The sequence below is a fragment of the Dendrobium catenatum genome, unplaced genomic scaffold (genome assembly GCF_001605985.2).
Source record: "Dendrobium catenatum unplaced genomic scaffold, ASM160598v2 fragScaff_scaffold_132, whole genome shotgun sequence".
NCBI classification, from domain to species: Eukaryota; Viridiplantae; Streptophyta; class Magnoliopsida; order Asparagales; family Orchidaceae; genus Dendrobium; species Dendrobium catenatum.
The window spans coordinates 75,910-98,083 of record NW_021318594.1 but is presented as its reverse complement, the minus strand read 5'-3'; the positions used below and the strand labels follow the sequence as shown (position 1 = coordinate 98,083).

General features: G+C 37.8%; 1 protein-coding gene across 1 annotated transcript in view; it reads left to right on the top strand.

Annotated features, from left to right (window-relative positions):
• LOC110102194 (glycine--tRNA ligase, chloroplastic/mitochondrial 2) overlaps window positions 1–22,174 on the top strand; it is a gene marked incomplete at its 3' end in the record, with an annotated part of 127,639 nt that overhangs the window by 39,040 nt on the left and 66,425 nt on the right. The window contains 2 exon segments of the mRNA XM_020830410.2: window positions 11,613–11,676; window positions 15,841–15,896. Coding sequence (XP_020686069.1) covers window positions 11,613–11,676; window positions 15,841–15,896 — 120 coding nt within the window.

The following is a 22,174-nucleotide window of genomic DNA, read 5'->3' as shown; positions in this document are numbered from 1 at the left end:
GAATGATTTATCATTATATCAAGAGGAACCTTAGTGATTTTTAGAGTTATCTTAGTGTTTGAATAAGAGAGATGTTTATCTAATAGAGTTAGGAATTGGTGTTGGTTGTAATAATCCCTGTGAATGTCCGGGATGCAGGTTTGCAATCTATTTTTAAAGTATTTGTAAATTAGCAGTTGGAGCAGTTGTAACTTAATGTATGATTTTGTATTAATAGTTAATAAAAGTGATGATTTTCTACATAAAGTATGCGTACTGGATGTGTTCAGCAATATTTTATGTGTATATTGTGCGTAATCTCTGTATATGTTGTGCGTACTCTCTGCGTATTCCTTGCTTATTTTAAAAAAAAATTAAAAAAATCATTAAAAAAGTTCTTTATCTTTTAAACAATAAAAAAATGTCTATTTATAAAATAAAAAATACAAGGAACCAATTAAAAGAACATTAATAACAATTACAAGAGAACCTATATACATTCTATGAAAACAATTTAACCAAAAGAATTTTAGATGTAGGGGTCAAGGAGTTTTGCTTTCTTACGAAGACATGATTATGCAAACAGAAGTAACGCAGCCTCAGACACAAGGAAATATTTTTTACTTCAGAAATAAATCTAAGGTTGCTGGTAGTTTGTGATTCGTTTGAGGTTGATGATTAACTAATTTTTTTATTCTTACGATTTTGCAATCTACTTAGTTATCCTCTTCCTCAAAAGAATCATAAACTAACAACAGCCTTAGACTTAGTTTCTGAAATAAAAAATTTTACATTTTGTCCAGGCTGCATTACTTCTATTTGCATAATCATGAGTACCCTAAGACAAGTGTTCTCGCATTATATAGTGAAAAGTAGAATATTGAACAAGGGTACGCAATAAAATGTCAATAAAAGCTCATAAAAATTCAACCAACCCTCCCAATCATATCTGCCACCCGTCAGTCCATAGCTAATAAAAATTATTATTCATGTCATGACCCTCAGCCTTTAAAATTGTATAACAAGGTAAAAGACATAAATAAATTTATTTACTTAATTAAATTAAATCATTTAATAGCAAGTTATTAATATGGATTACTGCGTATTCTATGTGTAATTTATGTGCATGGTCTGCATCTATGTTGCACGGATACTCCTATTTACGAGGCGTGCTGTATCGGACACGTGTAGGATACGGATACGCCTCCGATACGGCACGAATACGTGTCGGATACGGCTTTGCCGTGTCCAATTAAAATATTATTTAAATTTGACTGGATACGCGTGTCCTATTAAAAAAAAGAAAGAAAAAGCGGAGCCACAATTTACCCTATTCATTTTGGCCTTTCGGCGTTTCTGCTCAATATTCATATTCATTTATGCGGCTGAAACATTTCAAAGAGCTAGGTTTTTCGTTTCCACACAAGTGTTCGTCTTCTTCGTTATAGTTGAAGGAGCGGCTCGATGACACGAGCATAGAAGAAAACAAGATAATCCTTTGTCGACAAAGAGGCTTGACGACGCGAGCATTAAAGTCGATAGGATCATCCTTCATCGACAGAGCGGCTTGACAATGCAAACAGTGAAGGCGACGTGAGCAGTGAAGGTTCGTTTTCTTCGTTCTTCGTTTTCTTAATCATAGGCAGGGTATCAAAACTCGGTATTCGGTACCGCTTGGTACCGAATGGTACTTGAACTTAGTATTGCTTGGTACTGCTCGATACCGAGCGGTACTAGAACTCGGTACCGCTCGGTATTGGAACTCGGTACCGCTCGGTATTGGAACTCGGTACCGCTTGGTATTGGAACTCGGTACCGCTCGGTACTGGAACTCGGTATTGCTCGGTACTACTCGGTACCGAGCGATATTGAAACTCAATACTGCTCGGTATTGGAACTCGGTACCCCTCGATACTGTAACTCGGTATTGCTCGGTACTGAGCGGTACTGGAATTCAATACTGCTCGGTATTGGAACTTGGTACCGCTCGGTATTAGAACTTAGTATCGCTCGGTATTGTAACTCGGTATTGCTTGGTACCGCTCGAAATTGCTCGGTATAGAGGGGTACCGAATGGTATTAAGCGGCACCGAGAAGCTAAACATGCTCGGTACCGCTCGGTATCTTTCCATAAAAACAACTTTAAAATAAACAACACTTCAAAATTACTCTTACAAAAAAAATTTGTTCCGGGGGCACTGCCCCCTACAACCCCTGCAGGGGCGCTGCCCCTTGAAACCCCTGCAGGTCGAATATCGCCAGGGTGCAGTGCCCTCTTGGACCCCCGGTAGAGTCGCAACATATATACACTTTCACTTAATTTTTTTCATGTTTCAAATTCATATGTTTTAATTTGTATAGATCATTTGTAGGATAATGAGCCTAGTAGAGTAGGAATTGGTTTTGATGATGGTCCATCATAAATCAATATTGAAGATAACAAACCTCTATGGGGTTATGTTACAAAAATAAGTAAAACATTAGAAGGGGGAGGCAATATTGCATTCAAATACAATTTTTGTAATGCAACATATAAATGATCATATTATAGAGTAAAAGCTCATTTGTTGAAGATTAGTGGTCATGGAATCAAAGTTTGCCCGAAGATAAGCTCATCACAAATGGCTGAATTACAAAGAAAAATCAGTGAAGCTGAGCAAATGAGTAAAAAAGAGCTTCCAAAATATATTCCACTTCCAAGCACTCATGCTTCATATCCTTTATCATCTTCTTCAATTAGATGTGATGATAGTACTGTAAACAAAGGGCTTTTTCGAATGGAGGGATTTGAACCAAAAAAAAGAAAAAATATTGTAGATAGTGCTTTGGAGAAAACATTTCATTTACAAATGAGAGAACAACTAGACGGGGAAATAGCTAGAATGTTTTACTCAGCTGGACTTCCTTTTAACCTAGCAAGAAATCCACATTAAAAGAATGCCTTTACATATGCATGCAATAACAATCTTGTAGGATACGTGCCACCAGGATATAATGTCATTAGAACGAAGTTGTTGCAAAGAGAGGGATAATATTGAGAAGTTGCTCAAGCCTTCTAAAGGAGTTTGGAAGAAAAAATGAGTTACTTTGGTTTGTGATGGGTGGATAGATCCACAAAGAAGACTACTTATCAACTTCATGGCTGTAACAGAGAGCTATCATATGTTTATCAAAGCTGTTAATTGTGAAGGACAGTATAAGGATAAGATCTTCATTTCTAATTTAATCAAAGAAGTTATCGTAATGGTGGGGACTTCAAACATTATTCAGGTCATTACTGATAATGCACCTGTTTGTAGAGCTGCAGGTCTACATGTAGAGCAAGCATATCCTCATATTTTCTGGACACCATGTGTTGTGCATACGCTTAATCTTGCTCTGAAGAACATTTGTGCAGCTAAGAATACCGATTCAAATGAAATCACCTATAATGAATGTCATTGGATCACAGTGATTGCTGGAGATGCAATTGTAATTAGGAATTTTATTATGAATCACTCTATGAGACTCTCTTTGTTCAATTATTTCTCTAATTTGAAGATGCTTGCAGTTGTTGAAACTCGGTTTGCCTCAGTTATAATGATGTTGAGAAGATTCAAAAAAATAAAAAAATGCTCTTCAAGCTATGGTGATCAGTGACAAATGGTCATGTTATAGGGAAGATGATGTTGGAAAGGCTAGGTATGTAAAAGAGAAGCTTTTAGATGATTTATGATGGGATGAGATTGTATACATCATAAATTTCACAGACCCAATTTATGAGATGTTGAGAGTAGCTAATACGGATAAGTCTTGTTTACATCTCATTTATGAGATGTTGGATTCAATGCTAGCCAAAGTAAAAGAAATTATATATAGACTTGAGAAGAAGGTACTTCATGAAGACTCAAGCTTCTGGGATGTTATTTATGCTATTCTAGAAGATAGGTGGAGCAAAAGTAATACACCTTTACATTGCTTGGCTCACTCACTAAATCCCAGGTAAATTTCAACATTTTTTCATTTTGAATTCACAATTGGTTGTTTTATAATTTCAACATTTTTTTATTATTTTATTTTAATGTTATTTGAAGATATTCAACTAAAGAATGACTTCAAGAGGATTCTCAAAGAGTTTCTCCACAGAAAGATTTAAAAATTTCAAATATAAGGAAGATTTGTTTGAAGCATTATTTTCCAAATGAGGAGGAGAGAAGAAGTGTCAACATTGAGCTTGCTAAATTTTTTAGTTATTTAGAGGACTTTGGTGACTAAGAGTCATTGCGTGATAGATAAAGAATTGATCCGAAATGGGATGGATTATACATGGAGCTTCAGCACCTCTACTTCAAACAATCGCCATAAAATTGCTTGGTCAAGTTTCATCTTCATCCTGTTGTGAAAGAAATAGGAGCACATACTCATTCATCCAATCAATGAAGAGAAATAAAATTACTCCACAATGGGATGAAGATTTAGTTTATGTGCATACAAACCTTCGACTTCTCTCAAGGAAAACTCCAACTTATATGGAGGGAGACAACAGGATGTGGGATATTGCTGGAGATGGATTTGAATCTCTTGAGGATATGAGAATATTAGAAATTGCTAATCTTTCACTTGATGAGCCTGAATTGGAAGCAATGATATTTATTGATGTTGACTCTCATGTTATAACCAAAGTAAACAGATGAAGAAGAGAGCAAAGCAGAAATCCCGTATAAATCTCATACCCGTCGGATTCTCAAAACCTTGTCGAAATCGCGCTGATTTGGCGCCGTTCGCGTCAAAACAGCCGCAAATCCCGTATTCAGCCTCGATCGCTGCTCTCAGAGGCCTTTAAAGGCCACTTGAATGAAGCCTTCGGGGGCTCTCTTCCATTCGCAAATCCCACAGACGCGAATCCTTTGCTCCCAAACTCTCTCTCATTCGTTCTTCTCTCATTCGTAACCCTCTCTGATCTCCCCTCAATCCCGAGCCCAGCCTTCGATACTTCTCCTCCCGACCTCCTTCCTCTCCGACCAAATTCCGTCGGCCTCTTCTCCTCACCCGACCCCCTTTGCTGCTTCCGATCCAGAGAGAAGAGAGAGAGAGAGAGAGAGAGAGAGAGAGAGAGAGAGAGATCGGTCACCCATACCTGCAGCCGTCCGATCCTGTCCAGAGAGCCCGACCTCTTCTCTCCAGCCGAACTCACCCCAACACCTATAGGGCCGAACCCCATCTCATCCGAGCTCCTCTACCTCCTCCCGTCGCCTCCTCTGCCCGATTTTGCTCACTCGACGGCATTCCCTTCTTCTCCGATCGGAAACAACAAGAGGAGCTCGCTGGTGGTGAAGGTAATGTTCTACCTTTCACGTGCTTCTTGTGGCCAAATCCTGTAAACCTGCCGAGCTATAGAGGGAAACGGAGGATTTTCGTAAATCATGCCCTAATCCTGTTTTATCTCGGCTCAAATTTTATTCTAATATAATTAATTATGTTAATTCATAATTAATTGTTAATTATGATTATTTAAATTTGATTATAATTAATTACTTTAATCTTAATTAATTATTATTAATTATAATGATTTGTAATCTATTAAGTTAATTATAAACTAATTATCTTTGGTTTATAATTAATTTAGTTAATTATGAATTAGTTATTTTTAATAATAATTAAATAATATTAATGATAATTAGCTATAATTAATTAAATGTAATTATAATTAATTATCTTATATTTTAATTAATTATCATTAATTAAAATTAATTATAATTAATTAATGAAAAAAAAGAAAGTGGTTATTTTCTCGTGGCTTGCAACGGGCCGGCAAACCCCCTACGCGCTCACGTAGCGTTGTAGGGAGGGAAACCGGCGCGGCGCTTGCAGCGATTTAAGAATCCCTCTTCAATGCTAGCAACAAGCCGGCAAACCACTTACGCGCTCAAGTAGCGTTGTAGGGAGGGAAACCGGTGCGGCGCTTGCGGCGAAGGGGATAAAAAAAATATGTTTTCTTTATTTTTATATAAGTACACCCGAATGCCCACGTGGTGCAGAGGGGGGAAATCTGTGTTTTTCTAACATATGCTTTCTTCTTATAATAATAAAAAAACCCTTAAATGCTCACGTAGCGGGCGGGGATAAAAAAAATATATTTGCGCAGCGGTGTCATTTTGACACCTACCTGAAGCGCTCACGCTAGCGCTCACGTAGCGTCGAGGGAAGGTTGCCTCTTGGTTTTTCCCCTAAATGGGGGAGACGCCGGGAGGTGCCGAAATTTGGATTGAAAATCCAAGGACTTGAACAAAAAAATGAGCTTGGACTTGGACTTATTTGAACAAAATGAGCTTAAAATTCAAGTGAATTTGAAAATATAAGAGAACTTGATTGAACTCAAAAGAACAAATACAAATAACTTTTGACTTGAGATTGTAGTTTGGGACAACTACAAGAGAACTTGAACATGATCTTGAACTCAAAGAACTACACTCAAACTTGATTTAAGCTTTAAATTGAACTTGAATTTGCATTTGATTTGAAAACCAAATGATGTAAGCAAAGCCTTGAACAACTTGAACACAAGCAAAGGCTTGCAATTTAACTATGAAGACTTGCAAACTGAAACTTGGGTCACTTGGACTTATATACAAGAAAGCACAAAGGACTATGCATAATTTGAACTCCAACTAGATTTAAGCAAGGACTTGGACAAGTTGACAACAAACTTGTAAACTTGATTTGGACTCAAGCAAAACTCAACTTGAACTTGTCAAGATAACATGAGACTTATGAACTTGCTTGAACCAAGTGAGAGGGACTCGCAACGAATATGTGAACAAGGGCCAAATGCAATTTATTTGCGATAAAAGAAAAGCAACAAGGTCTCAACTTGCAAGTGATGATAGAAGCAACTACTAATATGTAATAAGATATGTCATGATGATTGGAGAATAAGCATCAACATATAACATCACTAGGTCCATTATGATTGCTACAAATTATTCTCAAAGACAACAAAGAATTTGTGATCAATGGATTTTTGAATATGAATTTAAAAGCTCATATACCCAACCATGCAAGGAATAAAGTTGAAGAAGATATTCAAGGAAGAAGAATAATGGGTATACAATAAGTAAAAGTGTCATTTGCATATTGTGCACAAGTAAGAGTAGTATGGTTGTAATGCACACGAACAACTACAAAGGTCCACGATTCGCAAGTGCGGTACAGAGGGAAGTATGATAAATATGGCTCATCTATAAACAATAGCAGTAAGAAATTGCAAATACAAAGGATCCTCTGTGAACATGGACATGTCACACATCATATCACAAACAAGATGCAGAAGAAATTGTAGCAAAAGAAAGCATCTACAAACTGTATAACAAAGGGGGCATAACGACAAAGAGGCTTATCTCAATAGTTGAAAAAGCATAATTACAAGTCACTTATCTAGTTAAGCGAAATCAACGACAATCAAGAGAGAATTATGATGATTACAGATAGATCACGAAGAACCTTAGCAACGATTTGGTTCTTTAAAATGTGCATAAGAAAGCTATCCACAAGCAAAGTGCAAAATGACTACAATGAATGCAAGCTCCTACGGGTCATTGTAGGAAGTTTGTTGTACGTAAAGTACACTGTCTATAAGCAAACATGAAAGAATTACGATGAATGCAAGCATGCAACGAGTAGTGCACGACAATCTACCTATACGAAGCAGCGAACAACTCTATTCAGAAGCTACTACACCACGTCACCAGATCCGCAACATTCATGCAAGCGGACAGAAGGCGTCTACAAATGATTTCAAAGTACCCTTGCACCTGCACCGTAGTTTGTATACACATAGGTACACAAGGGGATGTACAATCAAATATCCGCATGGGCCCCGACGAGTGTGTTATTGGTACACACGTGACGTCTAGGGATGCTGCGCGGGTTATTAAATTTAAAGTCGATCCTCCTAGGTAGGTAAAATGAGTAGACAGAGTTCAATTACGAAGTGCCCCAAACACCCGTATGGGCCCCGACGAGTGTGTTATTGGTACACACGTGACGTCTAGGGATGCTGCGCGGGTCAATAAGTGAATTCATGTTCGAACCCGATCCTTCTATACGGATCAATAGGAGTCGACAGGGTTTGAACCATTGAAAAATATAAGGTTGTGGAGACCATTATATTTATTTTAATACATTCATATTAGGCCTTCAAGACCTATAATCAAAAGAATTCACTCACAAGGGCACAAGGCTTACGAGAAACCCGATCCTCAGTCAATAGCTCGGCTGAGTCGACAGGGTTCAATCCACAAATGAAAATGACGCTGAACACCCCGATGATGGCCGTATTGAACGAAGATCTCAACCGGAGGGGTCCATTTCAAATAATCTAAAGTTCCACTCAAATCCCACAATAATTCATAATGCCACCCAAATGCCCATCAAAATCCAAAAATCCAAAAAATCTCAAAATCCAAAAAATATTTAAAATTGAAATAAATCCATTCACCCACTTAAAGCAAAATTTATCCACCCTCCGCAACAGTTTGTCGGGGTGGATATATGAAGTTTACTTCAGCTCACAAAGAGCCAAATGCCTAGTCGAAAATATCACTAGGATCCATTCTCAAAACAGTCTCCTGCTAGTAAGGACGTGGTACGTGTCCTCTGACTGGCGGTTTGCCGCCAAATGGCATCGCAGGATAAACAGTTATGACCCGGGGCCCTCTGAACCGAGTGGTTTTGCCGCCAAATGGCATCACGAAATACCGGTTATGGCCAGCGCCGTTCGCCTTCCAAAATTTACCCCGGAACTTATCATTTAAAACTCCCTCGCTGAATAAAAAGAAAAGCGGGCGGAGGCCGGGGCCCTCTGAACCCCATGCAATTTATATATTAGGAACCTATACATTTATCGTAGGCAACGATTAGACATGCAATATGAATGCGAAACAAGCATTTGGAGGGTGTCAGACATAAGTCCAATGACCCTATGCGCATTGGGTCCTGCTTGGGCTCGCACATAAGAGCAAATAAGTGGAAATCACCGAATTTTCATTGCTTTTTTTGGAGAGGGCAGCAAGCGTAGGATTTTTTGTGGGCATTAGATAATATAATGCATGGGTTTCTAGGGTCCTAAGTCTTGGGAGCGTCAACCACATCCATTGGCTTGAATACCTAGGGATTTTCCTAACTTTTGAGGAATATACCTCACTGGAGGAAGTCACGGTGAAAGCCGATATCCTCTTGCCTTGAAAAGGCGAGATAACGGAGGGATGGAAGTCGAACTTGCTGTCCAAAATCCTCCGAATGTCATCCCCATAGTCACGAGCTTGCTGGAGTTGATGGAGTAGGAAGAAGAAACTCTTGGATCTCTCTTAATTATGGAAAAGAGATAACTACAACAGTCTCTTCCTTTTCTGCAAGTTGAAATAAGCTTTCATGTGGCAAGCTAAAGATTCTGACCTGCATAGAACTCACCTTCGGATGCTCTGTGTCACTCGTCGCTGCCTAGGTACAATCGTAGAAAACTGCTGCTCGATTCCTTGTACTTGGTTTGGCATTGGCGCACGCACAAGTGCCCCATCAACCGCTCGGTCTGACTCCAACACCCACACGCAAGGAGAGAGGTTTCACTCTCTGTTTGCTCGGGCTCGGATGAAGAGGGCATGCAACGAGCAACTCGCTTCTTGCTCTCTCGCTTGGCTAGACGCACACAAAAATCTCATGCAGGAAGCCTTCTGCTTGTCTCTTGCTCTTATGCTTTGCTGGATGCATGCGACAGGATGCCCAAAGAGAACAATAGAATTCTCCTGCTCTCACGTTTTGTATAATTTAACAACCCCAGACGCAAGGTCCCGTCCCTCTCTAGTCGCCTACTTCGAGCCATAGAGATCCCCTAAATTGCGAAATTTTGCCAGGAAGGACATAGAAACATATTTTAAAATTTGAGGTAATATGAATCGTTGAGTTCAAATTTAATCAATTGGGTTGAGTGGATTTGAATTTGAGTCCGAGTTAAGTTCAATTTGGATTGATTTGATTTGTTCTTTATCGATTTGATTTAATTTAATGAAATCGAGCTTAGTTGGATTTAAATTGGGCCCAAATTGAGTCAAATTGGAGGAGTCAATTTATTTGATTGGGTCCGAGCTGACACAAAAAATGTGTCAAAAATTTTCTTTATCATTGTAATTTTCACATGTTTTAATACTTGAATTATTATTTGGAGTGGAAGATTACTAACTGTAATAATCAACATCATCATATGAGTTAATTATGAAATGATTGTTTAGATTAAGCATGAAGGTTGATAATCATGGGATTCATCATTTTATCATAACAATAATATCATTCTTGTTAATAAGTTGAATACTGACATCTATGAGATTGATATTGGGGATTGTGATAAAAGTTTGACGAGAAGATCAAGAAGGTTCATTCTTCATGTAATTTATACTATCACACGATGGAGGTGAATATAGATTTGGACATGGATAATTAATTTGATGGTAAGATTTTGGACGTGCTTGAGCTTGGTATGATGCATAATTTGATATATATTATAATGATAATTACTTAGAGAGTTTTGGAATAGTAATCATCATTGCCAGAGGATTGTGTGGTGCATGAATTTACAGAGATGCATGACTCACATGGAACACCGTCTAATTAATACCTACAAAACAATGGTGTAAATCAATGTTTAAAATTGCGTAATCGGGTATTGAGGCATTTTTTGTTCGTGAGACAAGACGTACGCCTCAAGGTGTTTTGAGGCGTAAGCCTCAAAATAAAAAAAATTGCGTAAACATAAAATGATAAATTTTGTATATACTAATGAGTAAATAATATATAAAACATAAAAATGCACAAGATATGAAGTGAAATCAAAATATCCCAATAATAAGATAACATTAATAGAATAATATACCGGTTTGCTGGGGGTCCAAGGGGGCGTTGCCCCCTGGCGGGGTTCGACCTGCCCAGTCATGTTTTTATTGTAAGAGTAATTTTGAAGTTATGCTTATTTTTAAAGTTAGTAAGTTATTTGTATGAAAAGATATCGAGTGATAACGAGCATGTACTGAGCGGTACCGAGCATATACATTAGCTTTTTTTTTTTTTTAATTTTTAGAGGCGGACGCCTCTCAATCGTGAGGCGAGGTGCGCCTTGAGGCGCGCCTCAGTAAACTTGAGGCGTACGCCTCAAATCCGGAACTCATTGCGTGGGATTTGAGGCTTAAAGGGACAATATTGCGCAATTTTAAACCATGGACTGGAAATGCACGTTCCGTTATCATATTGCACTATTTTCCTAGTTTCTGCCTTTAAATTGATCACAATCCATCAGAGTATCTGATACCAAATATTATTGAAGTTTGATATTTAGAAATTCTTATTCGATTAAAATTTCCTCTGTTAAAACGTGTGAGAAGGTTGAAGGAAGAGGATTAGTACAACGCTGCTGTGATGACTTCTAGTAGACATTTCTTTTATGGTTGGTATTAAGATATTAAAATTCTTATTAGTTTCTTCTTATCTTTCTAATTTTTTAATTTTTTTTTATATATTTCTAATCAGCAGTCCTTTTTTGATATCCCTATTCTTCTTTTACCGTATACTAAAGATAATTAGTTTTGATGATATGAGATTTTTTTCATCAGGCTGCAGAGGGTTTTTGTCGTAAATACTCTTTACCAACTGATTGTCTATATAAAAGATTTGATGGTTAGTAAGAATTTCTTCATTTTTTTTGTCTTTGATTCGTTTTTTTTTCTTTATTTTGCTGGATGGCTATGTTTTAGTTATAATAAATTCCTCATTCGATTTCTTTTTTGTATTTATGATTTCTTTATAATTGAATTCTTATTTTGCTGGAACTTATGATCTACTCCTACAGTTTTGCAATACGTAATTCTCAAGAATTATCCACTTGTTCTTAGTACGCCTAGAAGTTATATGGTTTCATGGATTGATGCAGGTAGCTGATTGTGTTTCTTATACCTGAGGCGTTTAGTTGATATATTAATTGTACTAGTGTTTCCCTTCCTGACATCATTTTTTACGGAGCTACCAGCCTGAATTTAGTCATTAACTAAATTTGCATATATTGTAATTATATTTTTCATTTTCCATTTTGTAGTAGTTATCCAGAATCATCCTGTTGCTGGCTTACCTGCTGTGTCTGATCATTTGCCTACCTACATCTCTCTCTCTCCTATAAATATATAGTACATATTTACTTTTTTTAGTCACACTGAAGCCTATTGATTACCCTATTGCAACAGAACATAATAATCAACAAGCACGAAAGATAGAAATCAATCCATTACAATTGCGCCACTAGCTTCTGACTCAAAATTCTAAAAAATCCTTCGAATACATTCCGATCCAACAACTCTATGATCATCATCTAGAAAACAATAATAAAGGGACAAGCAAACCGTGACTTAATGAGATTCCCGTCTAACCATTGTGGCCAAGGTCAAATTCGCAAATTTGCTTTTTGTAATCCATCTATATGACAAAATCAGCCTTAATGAAAGTTACATGGGTATGCATATCAAATACCCAGCTGAATAATTTGCCCATCTGTTGAGGCCATTTTAATAACTCATTTAATGAATAATTTATTTATCAAAATTAGTCGTATAATAAAACACACACATCTATTAGTGCTATAATCATATGGTTAAAATATAAACAATGTCCAAGTTAGTAAAACAATTTGATGCAATGCTCCATCATAAGTTTGGATGTAAGAAATGATTGTAGTGAAGGCCATCAATGATGACCTTCTGAGTGTAGTGAAGGCCAATCAATGATAATATTAATATTTTGTGGACTATCTTGTAATCCTTTGGAGAGACCATAAAACCTTACAATATGACAAGAAACTGAAAAAATGGTACACTTCAAAATTATATGCAGCTATTCATGTTGAGGCGTCTCTAAAATTTCGAGGAATATTATATATAATAGATATACTGTAAATAAGGATGTCATCAAACCATACAATTAGAAACTTACTAGTAAATAGTCTAAAACTTTGTTCATTATTTTCATAAAGTACTTAAATATGAAAAATAACAAAGATGTCGCTCATTATTTATATAGACCTTTAGGGACGCTAAATGTTATCTTCTAGTTATTCATATAGACCTTTAGGGATGTTAAAAGGTATCGTCCACTTATGTCGAGGATGCATCTTAATTTGATTATAACTTGATCGAGTTAAAGAAGAACAATGATCACAAAATTAGATATAATATTTCATCCAAAAATGAAATCTTGAACTTATTTGTAATTTTAATGATAACTCCACTATCAACACACAACAGGAGAGTTGAGGCAGGTAGTAGGTAAAGTAAGATGCAACGTTAACTCATCTATTGTTTTGTTAAGGAGTATGGGTGTGGACTGCAAGGTGTTTGATGAAAACTTTCAATTTTTGGTTGAGCTCTCCCACGAACAGCTTCGTAACTTATGGGTTTGCAGATGGCATTCTATCTTATGTATTTGAATTCTTCTTATGTATGAATCAATGACACGTTAATAGGCTTAAGATAACACTTTAACCAAAAACCAACTGTATGATGTCGATGTTTCTATCTCAAGTGGTAAATGACTGCAGCTGCTTTTCCCTGCAGTTCCACATCCAAACAGCCGGCTGCATATATAGGTCCAAGTGGATAGGCAGTTGCGGTAATTTCTTCCATCCCTTACCTTTTGTTGGGCGGTGGTTTTTCTTTCAGAACTTACTTTTAAGACAATTTTTGGCCCCACTAAATTTTAAACCCTTGCAAAATGTAATAGAGTGGTTCACTTGTTTTGAAAAGCTAATAATACATTACTTGATGACATTTACAAAATAGAGAATCTGATTAAGCACTCTTAGGATTCAAGAAAGAGAGGTAATCTTGCTGTCCAAAAAGCATCTCCTGCTGCAAATCCATTCTATGATATGTGAAATTTAGAATTCATTGTTTCTTTGCCTCCACCTCTTAGCTTCAGGCTTGAATTGCTTTGTTTCGTACTTAAAACATTATTGAATTTACTTCAGCGGCTCCCCGTAACTTTTGATTAAGGGTAGACCTGTCAATATTTGACCCGACCCGAACCCGACCCGGAATTTTCGGGTTTGGGTTGACCCGAACCCGAAGCGGGTCGGGTTCGGGTCCAGAAAATCGACCCGTTTGAAAAAACGGGTCGGGTCGACCCGAACCCGAATAATACCGGGTCAATTTCGGGTTGACCCGAACCCGACCCGTAACCCGAAATTGACAGGTCTAATTAAGGGCTTCTTGTCTTTCTATCTTCCCACACCGAAGGCAGCTGTTGGTTGTTCAAGGATTGCTGGAATGCCAACATTGATTTTCAAGTCATTCTTGAATAAAGAAGTTTACTTAACCGTGTTATTTGAGAATGATAATATTGCAAAGGAGCCTTGCTCCGGGTGAAACTATTACACCCTGGGTTCGGAAGGCGATACAGCCCGACAGCATCGGATGTGATGAAGGGATATAAAAACATGTCTTCTACTCATAGAGATAAACATGTATATCCATGGTTTAGCATAATATATATACAACAAAGTCACCATAAAAAGTGAAAATTAAAATATTAATTCGTTAATTAAATTTAATTAGACAATAATAGTGATACAAACAAATAAATTCAAACAAAATGGATAACATGAAATAAACTGCCCAACCTTCAAAATCAAAAGAAAAATAAACTACTATAAAATAAAAATATCAAAAACAGTCTACTGCTGGTAATTCTGATTTTGAAGTGACTGTCCGCTAAACACATTTGTAGGACTTGTTGTAAGAAGAGATAATGGATGAGTTTAATAAATCAAACTCAACAAGTAATTCCTATCTATTAAAGCATAAATGACAAAAGAGATGGGGCATACAATATGAACAACCGAAAGGTGAAAGTAACTACATATAGTCACTATATCAAAAGTAGCCATGTGTTATGTTATGTTTCCTATGACATATTTTAATATGTCAATGCAATCAATACATAACAAATTCTTGCACAAAATATTATTCTAATGCTATCACATTAGGTATCATCATACCCCAAATGACTTATCCAAATTATTCCTTCAAAGGCTGGAAAAGAAACCATGTCCTGAAATAATTACTTAATTATGAAGCGGACTTCTAAAGACTAAATGCAATTAATAGTTATGTTGGTTGTTGGAGTTGGGAGTCGGCTAGAGCTGTAGTTTTACCGAGGTTGTAGAAATTGAGGGAGATGTGTGCGAGGGGCCAACATAGAGAATGCGAAGAGGTTAATAAGGACTTACAAAGCTATGAGATGTATTGTGCAAGAGAATGAGGGGAGTTGGTCGATGCGGCATGGTTGTGATTTAGGATGTGGCTGCAAAATGTTCAAGTAACTGCTGATTGAGATTGGGGTTGTCACTCAGCAAGGAATGCTGATGCGAATGAGTTGGGGATGTGGTTGCGCGTGCAGAATGTTCAAGTAACTGCGTTGCATGGAATTCAGGAAAATGGTTTATGCTTTTTTTAGTTATTCTTCATTAGTGTGTGCAGTTGGTCATCAACTTAAGATTATATATATATATATATATATATATATATATATATATATATATATATATATATAGATTGTAATAATATGCTTGATAATGCATAAAATCTGTCATCAATTACTACAATATTTAATATGCAAACTACCTTTGAAGGGATTTCAATGGTTTCGTAATGCCATCAAGTCTTTTTTATATTATGCAACATCTTGATGTTTCTGTTATTTAATCTAATATATTTCTTCTACTATTATATCTTTCAGTTTTGGAATTGTGTATTAATAAACTCTATTTCCGACCCTTCACCTAGTTTGTTTTTGCAGGCAAAATAGAATATGCTTACGTTCGAGTTAGGGAATACACACGAAGTGCTTTGGAGGTTTGTTGTTCCCCTTTTTCGTTGTATATACATGCTATGAATTGTTTATAACCTTACAAAATGTGGGAAGTTGTTGACATATGCTTGCAAGCTTGTATGCTGTTTGTGTAATTGTGCATGTGTGCAATCAGATGGCACTATGTTGATTCATACACATCACACACATACACTCATTATTGACACAATTATGTGTCACGCATATACATGCAGCCTGCATGAGTGATGGATGTAATAAGAAGAAATTATATTTTGTCCTGTTCTTCCCTCTTTAGGGGTCAAATTATCTCCTTTTCTGACATTCAACTTTGAATCCCTCTTTCCAGATCATCATTGAGTGATCATAATCACAATGAACAATTCTATGCTTTCATTTTCTTTTTAGTATGTGCTTCTGCATTACCTAGCTTGTATTTACCATTTCGTCTCTCCCCTATATATGTATAAGAGAGGCAGAAGAGAACTTGTGTATATACAACTAATGTCCGATTTGGAGGCTTGTCATTACCATATATGATGCAAGTATGTCAAATTTACAACACAGATAAGTGTCTCATGAAAGTATGAATATGGTAGTCGTGCCAGGATGAAGTAAACTAGTAAGGTTTTCTTTGGAGCCTGCAACAACATAAGAAATGTAGGAGCATCCTTCTTCTCCATCTTAAGATGACGTGAAACAACATTAGTAGATGAGTTTTATTCATGCCTATTATCAAACTCCGGCATAATTTACTTGAGTCTGATTGCTGAGTCAAACTTAGGCTCAAGCACTTGATTAGACTCAAGGTTGGGTAATTATTAGGCTAATGCTTACTCACAAGCCTTTGATCATTATCTTCCTCAACATAGATAGCTGGGCTAGTGGGTTTGGTGAGGCTAATTGGATAGGTGGAGTTTGTATATGTCACACCATTTTTTGATCCCATCTAAATAATCATGAGACATAATGATGCAGGACTAAATATGAAAACAAAATTTAAATAAGAATCTTGCACGCTTGGATCTATATTAAGCAATATTAGTTTCAAACCTTATGGAGATTTCAAACAATGAAATTAAACAAGAGTGGGGTGATGCCAATTTAGGCCAAGTCACATGCAAAAGCTGAGAACATTTAAGCGTCAATAGATCAAGTAAAGCATACGTAGTTGAGCTTCAACAAAATCCCTAGGTTAACAATGAGATAGGTTACCATGAAGTTGTCCAATTAATCACTCTTCTAGTCAAGATGGATCAAGCGGAGAAAATCAATACAATCCTTTACGACCCAATAAATCCACCATTGAAGGAGATTTAGGTGATATAAGAGCTGGAAAAGAGTTCACCTTAGCAATAGGGAATTACCTGGCCAATCTTGATCAGCAATTTCACGTTCCAAACCTTCTAAGCAATAGGTGTCAAGTGCTTGAACTGTGGAACAGCAACTAGGAGAAGTCTAGACAGCAACGGATTGAATCCTGGGGCTGACCAGCTAGTGTAGAACTGCAGATTTCTGCTTGGACAGCAATTTACCAATTTCCAGAAGTCTGGACAGCAACCCGGCTCAGGAAAATAAGCAGGGTTTCCATGTCAGTTGGGGAAAACAGAGTAGTGTAAGGGATAAGGAGTTCCCTTGCAGCTCTCCTTTCTCTGAAATTAAGTTAGAAAGCTAGGGAGAGGGAGAGATACGGTGGGAGCAGGCTGGCAGCAAGAGGGGGGAAGGGAGGAAACGTGGAGAGGATTGAATTGCTTGAATGGCTAATAAATTTTAATTAAGACGGGTTGGAGGGAATTAGGCTCAATTTGAATTTGAATGGAGCTTAATTTTGGGAGTTAATAAGGGAGTAATAATGGCTAGAATTAATGAGAGAGAGGGGGAGGAGTGGGCCGGCCTAGGTTGAATGTCAAATGCTCAATGAATGTGGACCACACAATGAATTGTAATTAATGCTCAAATCTGAGAATTAATCTCAGATTTAAGGTGATGGAGGGATATTTCCTTCAAGGCTTAAGTATAAATAGAAAGCATTTGACATTCAAATTGTTTTGAATTTGAATTCAAATCTTTTCCTAAAATTTAAGGAGCCCAAATAAGGAAAGAAGTAATGGGGATATTAATGGAGAATTCAAGGGGAAGGGAGATGAAGATGCCGGCGGTTTGGGATCTAGTGGAGGAGGTCCGGCGGGGAGAAGTGGTGGTGGGTGGTTCACGCCGGCAGTTAGGTGGCGGCGGGGGTTGGCCTGCCCGAGTGGGAAGAGAAGGGGACGGGTGGGAAACTATGCCGACGGTGGGAGAAAAGAAAAGGAAAAAAAAAAGGAACTAGAAAAGAGAAGGATGATGAAGACCAAGAGCTCGCCGGAGGTAGCTGTTGGGTAATGCGATTAGCCTCTCCCAGGCTCTTTTCTCTCTAACTCTCCTTCGAGCTCTCTCAAGAACAATAAGCAAGATATCTTAATAATTCTTCATTAACCTTCAAAATAATACAAGTGGCTTATATATAGCCATACATAGTGAAAGAAAACAAAAGACATAGTTGCCCCTAGGGTACACATAATACTAAACCCTTTAAGCAAGGGTATAAACAGAAGAAAAATAACAAAACTCTTAAAACATAAAACTAGTACAATGATAATAAAAAATAGATCGGTGTGATCGTGGCCGTTGATCGTCGTCCACGTCTCTGATATACTTTCCATGATCTGATGTTCTCATCACATAATAGAGGTGGACTATCTAGTTAGATACATTCCTCATGAACACCCATTATGACTTTTACTAAGCAAGTTGGAATAAGTAAAAAATTAGTCTATCTCGATTGTGTCAAAATTATGCATCAAATTTCCCAATATTATAAGTATTGATACGAAAGCTTGTATAAATTAAATCATCAAGTGGACTACAGAACTTCTGAATAAACTTTAAATTTAAATTCATATGACATAGTTATAATTTGGGAAACACTTTAAAAAACAGAAACTGAAATCATCCAGCATCAATGCAAAACGACTTGTTGCAGACTTAAAGGTGAAATTTATTACAGCACAAACTAGAGTAAGAAAACTAACAAAACAGTTGCAAATCTATGGTGCTAACAATTAAAACCCATAAGAAAGAAGTAAGCCTGGACCATTCCAATGCCTCCAACGTGAGCACAATGTGGGCTCCGAAAATTCAGCCCCGGCCTCCCCGCCGCACGATTTCTTTTTTTATCTGAGCGAGGGAGTTTTAACGAACTAAGTTCCGGAGTAAATTTTGGAAGGCAGATGGGTTTGTAGATAAGACACTACCCAGAGATTTCGCCCTCATTTTGTGAGGACTTTATAATCTGAGTTCTGGTTTCCTATAGGCGCAAGCCCCTATAATTAATTACCCCTCCCGATCACGAGAGAGAACTTTCGATTAAGGCTAGTCATCAATCAGATACGTATAGAGATACATGTTATCTGGCATATAGTAGCAGCAATGGGTTTGAGAGTTTGGAATTTGGAAAAAAGTTTGGATTTGGGGAATTGAAGATTTGATATTTAAAAATAGAAATTTCACCATCTTGCACTTAAAGCGGATGGTGGGGAAATGGATGATGGGCCCGATCAAGATCCCATGGTTCCGTCGTCCCGGGCCATCGTGGTCCCTGGTCTACTTAGTCAGAGGAGGTAGTGGACCCAACCTGACAGAAGGATCCTTGTCGGCAGCCATGGGTTGCTTCGTCCAAGGGGACCTTGTAGACCGGGGTTGAATGTTTGTCTAAGGGGACAAATTTGAATCCACCTTAGCTAACAGAGGGCTTTGTGCCCTATCGATCATATCCTATTGATTCATATCTCAAGGATTTGATGCCAATAAGGAGCGTATTGGCTCTGGCCATAACCGGTATTTCGTGGTGTCATTTGGCGGCAAAACCACTCGGTTCAGAGGGCCCCGGGTCATAACCGTTTATCCTGCGGTGCCATTTGGCGGTCAACCGCCGGTTAGAGGACACGTACCACGTCCTTATTGGCAGGAGATTGTTTGAGAATGGATCCTAGTGATATTTTCGACTAGGCATTTGACTCTTTTATGAGCTAGAGTAGTTTTCAGTTTTGTCCACCTCGGCAAACTGTTGCGGAGGGTGGATGAATTTTGCTTTAAGTGTTTGATGGATTGAATTTCAGTTTTAAATATCTGGATATTTGGGATGGAATTTGAAATAGTTCTTGGATTTTGGATTTTTGGGAGGCATTTAAGAATGCCTGAAATTGACCCCTCCGGTTGAGATCTTCATTCAACACAGCCATCATCGGGGTGACCTCGAGGTCATTTCCATTTGATTGAACCTTGTCGACCCTATCAACTTAACGATAGGGGATCGGGTTTCTCGTAGGCTTTATGCATTTGTTCATGAATTTTCTTGATTCTAGGCCTTGAAGGCCGGATATGAATGTATTAAAATAAACATTCCGATCACATTCATGACCGTATATTTATCTGAGAATTTGAACGTCTACTCCTATTCACCTGCTTTGGAGGATCGGGTTTCGTAGGCTTCATGCATTTTATTTAATGAATTCTTTTGATTGTAAGCCTTGAAGGTCTAACATAAATGTATTGAAACAAATACACTGATCGCCACAACCGTGTATTCGTTTAAAGGTTCGAACCCTGTCGACTTCTATTGGTCCGTATAGAAGGATCATGTTCGAACTATAATTCACTTATCGACCCGCGCAGCATCCCCAGGCGTCACATATGTACCAATAACACGCTCGTCGGGGCCCATGCAGGTGATTTTTATGTTGATTTAGACGTACCCCATTGTGTACCTATGTGTATACAAACTATAGTGTAGGTGCAGTGGTACTTTGAAGTATTTGTAGTTGTGTAAATAACTATTATCTAGATGCACACAACTTTTCATTTGAGAATTTATACACGCCTTCTGTCTGCTAATACGAGTGTTACAGATCCGGTGGCGTTGAGTTGTAGATTGTAGACGCCTTCTGTCTGCTTGTATTAGTGTTGCAGATCCGGTGGCGTTGAGTTGTAGATTGTAGACGCCTTCTGTCTGCTTGTATGAGTGTTGCAGATCCTGTGGCGTGGATTTTGATATTGACTCCCCCTTTCTCATTCATTGGGGGAGGATTTTTTGGATTTTGGAGTCAATGATCGCTGATTTGGGGAGAACTCTTAGGATCTTCAGTATAACAGACTTTTTATTTCCCGTGTTTGTGGGCACCCGAACTGTTCTCTTCTTTATTATAGAACCAAAAAGAGACTTTGGAATACCAGAAAGTTTGGTTCTAATTTGTTCAAACATTTCCCCCCTTTCTACCAAGGAGTGTCCTTTTCGTACATCGGGCTGCCTTTGTACCCGGTGTACTTTTAGATTTTGATCACCGCTGTCGTAGGTGATATCAATACTTGTGCCCACAGTGATTCGTTATACAATGCACTGTTGTTATCCACAAGTATACATTTGCAGGGGACCACTGTATCCACTACGAGCTACTAGAAAATGTTTGCAGGAGATTCATTCTTTCTGCATCATATTCACCCTTTCACCAATCTCGGGTGGTTGTTGTACTTGTTTGACCTCGTAGGGATCGTCGTAGGAGATGTACTTGTGTCCACAGTGGTTCATTGTACATACGACATACATACTGTTGTTACCACAAGTATTCATTTGCTGGAAATCGTATTATCCACTACGACCTCCTAGCAGCATTTGTAGGAGAGCCCTTGTTTTTGCATCGAAACCACCTTTCACCAATCTCAGGTGGGTTGTTGTTGGGTTGCATCTGTTTGTAGAGGACGGTCCTCCACTATTGGTTTCCCGTATTGCCATCTCAATCAACAGGCATTGTAGGGATTGTTGTAGGAATTCATGCATCGAGGTCTTTTAGTTTGAGTTTCCCGTGTGTGATCCAAACTTTGATCTTTGTATGTGTTTTGATCCAAATTCAGTTTCATTCAGACTTGAATTCATCAAGTTTACAAGTCCCCACTTGATGTCGTATAGTCTGAGTTCAAGTGCGAGTTCAACTACTTTATTCGGATTCGGATCTAGCCCAAATCAAAGTCTTTGTTTGATGTTCTATATTCGGATCTCCTGATGTTGCACAGTTCGAGTTCCAAGAACAAGTTCAAGTGCTTGTTCAGAGTTTTCTGAAGTCTTTGTAGGTACAATTTCACGTTCAAATGATTTGATTTTGACTCCAGTTTGATTTTATTTCATTTGAGTTTGATCTTTAGAAACTATTTAGATTTTGTTCTGAATTAGATCCACAAGTTCACTGTTCATCGTACAGGTCCTCTGCTCATTTTA